Raw genomic sequence first — 7,696 nt, forward strand, 5'->3', positions numbered from 1 at the left:
ATACTGGATTTTACTGTTCAGTCGACTGAAGTAACCCTGTTACTGTGCAGCATTAGATTTTGACGTGCAGGAGCCGTTTATCTAAAATGATCCATAGGCTATTTCTGGACCTCAATGCAACTGTTTCCTACGTGGAGGTAACATGGCGTAAAGGTATTGTCATGGTCCAGTTAGGATTGTTTGTGGATTTGCTCTCGAGCAGCTGCAGAAATGCATTTGCTGCTGTTATTGTTTCCACATGGGGGAGCGTGTTTCAGCGGACTGGCATCCACAGAATGAAGTGTCTCCAGTCCGTCAGGTCAAAAAGTTTCTGCATCCAGGCAGAAAGGCTTCACGTGAATAATCCTGCTAGCTCACGGTCACTCTTCCCTTTCCTGACTTTAAAGTTAAAAGTTTCTAGGAAACAACATAAGGAGGAACATCTCTTTTATCATCTGTATTCTACATTTAAATATCAAATGTTAAAATAGTTGTAGATTTATTTTACAAAACTGTGAGTATATGTCAAATAACTAAAATAAAATACACCTGTGGTCAAACTATATGATTAGGACACCTGATTCTGATCATTTGGATGGGTGAGCCAATACTTTTGGTGATATAGTGTATAAAGAATATTAAGATTAAAACTGTTTCTGAGTATTTCTGTAGTCGTGAATCAGGAGCTGACCAAAAATGCAGTTTGAAAAAGATCGTACTAACTATAGCCAAAACTGAACAGCTGGATAACTCCAATATTGCTCGCCATTTTTGTTCCACTACTAATGTTAGCTTGGGGTTGTGGCGGGCTGCAAGCTAGCAGGACATGATGGGAAAAATCCACCGGCTTAAACGGTCCCGCCCTCAACTCAAAGGTGAATTTCTAATGAACTACTGCAGCTCTGCAGAAACTATGTCCTAGAAAACGACACAAGTTTATATTATTTTGGCTAAAAAAAGCAAACTCATAACTGAAAGAACACTGGGAGCTCCAGTTGCTCCGCCTTCTATCCCAGAAAGGAAAACATTTTGAACTTTCCCAATCTGTTAGAAAACATATCCTCCTCTATTTTTCATTTATCCGGATGTGGCTGTCTCCATGCTGTGTGAAATTATCTGCCCTTCTACTGTCAGATCTAATTTTAGAAACATGAAATTACATTTTGACATCACAAAATCCTCATTGGGAGCCACAAAGAGGTAATGTGGCTGAAATTGAATTTAGGTATTTGTCTTGCTTGCAAAAAAATAATAATTTAGGCAAGTTTTTCAGTTGTAAAATACTCTTAGTTTGAGAAAATATATCTTAGTAACTTGATTTTTTTCATTAAATAACAATTCTTGATAACAGGACTATTTTTCTTACTGTATTAGCAGCTTTTTTGCTCATTTTTCTTCCAAATTTTAAGATTGATTATCTTATATCATAGGGGGTTTAAATTCCACAAATGTTATTGTTTCTGACTTATTTATAATGTCTTTATGTTGTTTTTGTCTGTGTGCAGGAGAACTGGATCCAGCTCGGAGGGAGTTGGTGATGAGGAGGACGGCTCAGTACCTGAAGCACGCCGAGATGCTGGTGGAACAGCACTCCTCAACTGCTCCCACACCTCCCAAACAGGCCCCGTAGACACACGGTGGGACAAGAGGGGGAGACGCTCAGGGTGGTGGCGTACATGCCGCACGTACACACCAGAATGCACACTAAAGTTGGACAGCACATCCTGAAGAAGCCAGAGTGCGGCTCAGAGGAACACTCCAGAGGGAACGCGTTCACACCGGATCACCACAGCCTTAAAGTGAAAAATGTGCGGCTTTACTGATGTGACCAATTTAAACTGACCTATAAAGAGTCCTTCTGTATAACAGTCATGTCTCTGTTCATTAGTGGTTTGCGTTTTGCACAATGTTTTGTAAATAAAACTGATTTAAATTTACCTAAAGAACGTGTCCGTTTGCTTTGGTTTGCCGTTTGCTCTAAAATGCTGGGTTCCTGCAAATGTTGTGCAGTAGAAACGGATCCTTGGGGCCCTGCAGGTTGAGGTGCAGGCACTTTCAGACCTCTTTGTCATGTTTAGATAGGAAACGAGTGTCAAAGTAACATCCAAGTGACTGCCAGGGGAGCAGGATTTCCCAGGAAACAGGGTAAGCAGTGATGCTGGAAGACCCACTCTGATAAAATTTGTAACATGTTCTAATGGCATTTTTTGATGATAGATGACATATATAAAGAAAATTTGGTTAACAATTATATTTCTAAGTATTATTTTATTGAAATTATTGTAATCCTATTTAAGATTTCATGACAAAAAAAAGACCAAGTAAAGCTATGCAGATGTTAAATTCAAAACTGCATTTTCGTTGCAATTATACTAACTGATAAAAATGAGTGTGTCAACAAAATAGAAAGTGAACTTAGACTTTCTGTTTGCATAAATAAACAATTATTAGAAATAATAGCAAATAATGTCCATCCATGTTTTTTTAATACATGTTTAGGGGTCATAGTGTTGCTGGAGCCTATCCGAGCTGAGACAGGATACACTCTGGACAGGTTATAAATCTAGTGCAGGGTCATAAAATCACATTCACACCTGGGAATAATTTTAGAATCACCAATTAATCTATGAATCTTTGTTTTTAACTGTGGGAGGAAGCTGGAGTGCATAAAATACATCTTTAAATGTAACGAAAAGAGACTAGTTTTCCTGAATTGAAACCTGACCTTTGACCTTCAAGAAATTGGTCTGAGTCACAGACTGAAATCACATATTTAAAGTGAGCAGAGATTTTTCAAAAGTCTTTATATTTTGAAATACATAAGAAAAACACCAACCAAGTCCTTTTTATTTATAGTAAAATTCTAAATCTGAAATCTGAAACAAATAAAAAATAACTATATTCTGTCTTTTTATGTGATTATTATACTACAGAATTAAAATAACTTAATTTTTGGTTTTAAAAAAAGCCTCTAAATATGTTTTTGATGTCCAAAATCTGCAAAACTGTATTTTTGCAATTTATAGCATCACCTATAGGAGGCGCTGTTGACCCTAAGATGGCAAGAGTTCTTCCTACAAGATTGAGAAACCTCTTGAAAACTTTTCTGTAAGGTAAATATGACAGTTAAGGACTTATAAGATGAACAGTCTTCCGAAAAAGTCAATAATAGGATTGAATTAAACATCTGTTTTCATGTTTTACACCTAACAAAAATAAAAACTTTTGTTTTTTGTCTACAAAGTAACAATTTCTATCAAATACTGTTGATAGTGAACACTTCTCTGTTGTTGAGAGAATCCATCCCACCTCACAGGTGTGCCATATCAAGATGTTAATTACGGTAGTCAGCATGATTATTGCACAGATATTGCACAGTTAAGAGGAATTATTTGTACTAATTTATTGTTAAAACAATTGCAACAGAGTTTCAAATGAGTTTCATATGGAGGTTTTGTCAAAACAGGTAATAAGCAAATTACAGTAATCACGAGTAATCATCTGTAGGTCATATCTAAGAAGTTTTTTATTTAATTTCGCCACATTCCTTTAGGTTGTACAGGCAATTTTTGACTATTAGTTTGGTGTTTTCAAAGATAGGGAATGTTGCACTGAGTGAGGGAGATGGTGGTCAAAGCTTAAAATGAGCTTAACGTTATGGGATGTAAACAGAGTAGCAGAGCAACGGTAAGATGCAGCAACTCATTGAAATGTGGTCAGATGAATGCAAGCTCATTGAAACAACTTAGTGTGATACACATTGCTTCTCACTGTTTTCCCAACAATCTGTCATTAATACTTATCAGCTTATCTTCTTAGCTGACGTCTTCTCAGTAACCGTCCTGCAGCACGCCGCCGACATACCAAAACACAGCCGTTCAAAATTAGTCAGCAAAAAACAAAGTTTGAGTAAGTGAACTATCCCAACAAGAATTAAGAGCAGGATTTCCATTATTCCTTCTATTGTTACTTTGCCCACCCACATAGTTCCTGGCCAATGATTGAAGAAATGATCAGTCACATACTTTTTATTTACGAGCTCTGGTTCAAAACAGAAATGTTCTGTTTACAGCAGTCTAGATACAGACCAAACGCAAGGGTCAGGACTCGATCTGGACCAAATTAAACAGATTCGGTATTGACCAACAGACTTTTCAAGTCTGAATACACCCTAAGGCGCACCTATGTAATAATCATGCTGTCTAATCATCATCTCGATATGCCACAGTTTCTCAATAGTTATACTGTCTACTCGGCATCTTAATATGGTGCACCTGTGCAGTAATTATGCTGTGTAATCAGCATCTTAATATGGCACACCTGTGCAATAACCATGCCGTCTAATTAGCATTTTGACATGGCACACCTGTGCAACAAGCATACTGCTTGATGAGCATATTGATATGGCACACCTGTGCAATAATCATGCAATCTAATTACCATCTTGATATGGCACATATGCTATAACCATGTTGTATAATCAGAATACTCATACAGCACACCTGTGCAAAACGCATATTGTCTAATCAGCAACTTGATATGGCGCACCTGTGCAAAAAGCATACCTTCTAATCAGTATCTTGATATGACACACCTGTGCAATAACCATGCCGTCTAATTAGCATTTTGACATGGCAGAGCTGTGCAAAGCCACATTGTCTAATCAGCATCTTTATATGTCGCACCTGTACAATACCATGCCATCTAATTAGCATTTTGATATGGCACACCTGTGCAACAAGCATACTGCTTGATCAGCATATTGATATGACACAACTGTGCAATAATCATGAAATCTAATTACCATCTTGATATAGCACATGTGCTACAACCATGTTGTATAATCACCATATTGATATGACACACCTGTGCAATAATCATGCAATCTAATTACCATCTTGATATGGCACATGTGCTACAACCATGTTGTATAATCACCATATTGATATGGCACACCTGTGCAAAACGCATATTGTCTAATTAGCGACTTGATATGGCGCACCAGTGCAATAAGCATACCTTCTAATCAGCGTCTTGATATGGCACACCTATGCAATAATCATGCAATCTAATTAGCATCTTGATATGACACACCTGTGCAGTAATTATCCTGTGTAATCAGCATCTTGAAATGGTGCACCTTTGCTATCACCATGTTGTATTATCAGCATATTGATATGGCACACCTGTGCCATAAGCATACGTTCTAATCAACATATTGATATGGCACACCTGTGCAATAAGCATACGTTCTAATCAACATCTTGATATGGCACACCTGTGCAATAATTTTGCTGTCTTATTAGCTTCTATAAATGGCACACCTGTGAGGTGGGATGGATTACCTCAGGAAAGAAGAAGTACTCACTATCACACATTTAGAAAGATTTGTGAACTATGTTTGAGAGAAATGGTTTCAGATCTTTGAGTTCATCTCATAAAAAATGGGAGAAAAGAACAAAAGTGTTCTCTCACTCTTAACTAAGCTAAAGTTACGAGTTAGATGATAAAATGTTTAACTAAATATAAGCGAGAAAAGTCTATTTTTACGCTGATATTTCCATCAATGCACTTTGGCTGATGGGAAACAGTAGAAAGTGGGATGCTGCAAAAAGGAGGGAAGAGACGGCTGCCAAACTGCAGAATCCCTTCTCTGGAGAGGAGAAAGGGATGGAGGACTGGAACCAGATGAAAAAAGGGAGGTCTGGCGAGAGGAAAAGACTCCCCCAGATGAGAAAATGAGGGTAGGGAGGGAGAAAGAGATAACAGGAAGGCAAAAAGAAGGGATGAGATTAGGGGATAAGCAGAGATCATCCTTTTATTGTTAACGGGGTGGAAAAACTGACCCTCCCTCTCTGTCTCATGCTTTGTTTTGACCACCACGGGGGTGCTTGAAGTGGATGGAGGGAACCGCAGGCAGAGCGAGAGATAACATAACTCCATCCTGTTACATATCCCTTCTTTTCCTCTCCGCCTTTCACTCCATCCCTTCCCACCTGTGAAAGGCAGAGGATGTGATGGAGAGACAAAGAGATGACAGGAGGGGAGGGGGTGCAGCCTCGCAACATTAGCATGCTGAGAGTGTCAGCACTCTCCTCTCCCTCCATCCTCATCCATCCATTCCTCCCTCCGTCTTTCTCCTCACTGGTCACTGCAATTATACCATCAAAACACTCCAGCCTGAGAGCATAATAGCTTCAGTGTGTGTGTGTTATCACGAGAGATCAAAAGAAAGAGATGTGTGTGTTTGTGCATAATTACGTGTGTGTTAAGTGTGCATGTATGACATGAAGGGCAGCTGTTAGCGTGCACCGGAGCTGGATGTGTGGGTGCACACGAGAGGGTGAGAGTCCTAGCGGCTAGAAAAACTGCTTCTCCAACCCCTGACCAAACACACTCTTGTAGACCAACTCCGTGTGTCTATTCTGAGTTTCTGTTTACACACACTAACGGATCCACGCAGGCGTTCAGAGGGACCGTTGTGACCTACATGCCCATTGGGTCAGCGCCAAACGTGGTAACACCTTCACGCGTCCACGCAGGCACTCTCTCCCGTTTCCTCGCCGGCTTTGCTGTCATCCTTTCTCCCTCCGCTCCTCTCCTTTTTTTTTCTCCTCTCTTTCTCTGACACATGTGCACCATCCATCCTCCATGAGCTTGTTATCCCTCTGTGTCCATTTGTTTCTCTCCATCACCTTGCCCACAGCTATTTGCGCACACTTCTGTCTCTCATCCCCCCAAACACACACACACACATCTCTCACATAAAAACACTAATTCTCTTTCCTTCTGTCAGCCTCATGCTCAGCTCCAGCCGATCCATCTCTTTTCACCAGTTTCTGTCCATCCTGATGCATGTTATTAGTCTCTCGGGGCCTGAATAATATCTAAAGATGATCACTGCAAACTAAAAGCGGTCATTTTACCCATTTGTCACAGTCAACGGTAAAAACCCACTCTGAAGGAAACTGTTGTCAGTATGTTTAGCATGTTCTTGTGGTATTTTCTGATATGAAGAAAATTAAACTTTAAATTCTCATTACTTCTTTATTCAGATTCTAGTTGTAGACGACTAGATCAATGATCGTCCTCGTCCGATCTTGCTCAAAGTGGTACGGCTGGATAGCTCTAATATTGCTCGCCATTTTTGTTGCACCGCTACTGTTAGGTTGGGGGTGTAAAGGGGCTGTAAGCTAGCAGGAGAGTATATAAACGAAGGAATGATGGGAAATAAGGGCAGGCTCAATCCGTGAAAACAGTCCCACCCCCGACACAGAGTAGAGTAGTCATCACATCAGCAATGGATTTTGTAGTTTTATTTTGAAATAACAATTAACAGAATAAATCCAAAATAAAATGTATTTATATGATAAAGGCAAAAATCCCTTTATAAGACTGAGTTCACTGAATGAAAGAGAAAGAAAAATCTCAAGTTAACTAAAGACAAATCAACAAAAATGAGTAAAAACCCTTTACTTTATCAAATTACTTCAATTAGACTCCACAATAAAACATATTGAACCTCTCTCTACTGTCTATTAAAAATGTATTACGTAAATCAACAAGTTTCCTCAAAATGTCATATTATCTGTAATAAATTAGTATCAAACACATTTAAAAAAAATATGTATTCCGATCAAAATAGAAAGAAAGAAAATAACCCTTTATCCTATGATTATTAATTTTGACAATTTAGAAATCAATACAATGTATTTTC

At 38.9% G+C, this 7,696-nt stretch overlaps 1 protein-coding gene across 1 annotated transcript in view; it reads left to right on the top strand.

Annotated features, from left to right (window-relative positions):
- snx15 (sorting nexin 15) overlaps window positions 1-1,916 on the top strand; it is a gene marked incomplete at its 5' end in the record, with an annotated part of 6,001 nt that extends 4,085 nt beyond the window's left edge. Inside the window, 1 exon segment of the mRNA XM_024287351.1 lies at window positions 1,485-1,916. Coding sequence (XP_024143119.1) covers window positions 1,485-1,609 — 125 coding nt within the window. The 3' untranslated portion in view covers window positions 1,610-1,916.
- Between the last annotated feature and the right edge of the window lie 5,780 nt (window positions 1,917-7,696).

This window comes from Oryzias melastigma, linkage group LG18 (assembly GCF_002922805.2).
Source record: "Oryzias melastigma strain HK-1 linkage group LG18, ASM292280v2, whole genome shotgun sequence".
NCBI lineage: Eukaryota > Metazoa > Chordata > Actinopteri > Beloniformes > Adrianichthyidae > Oryzias > Oryzias melastigma.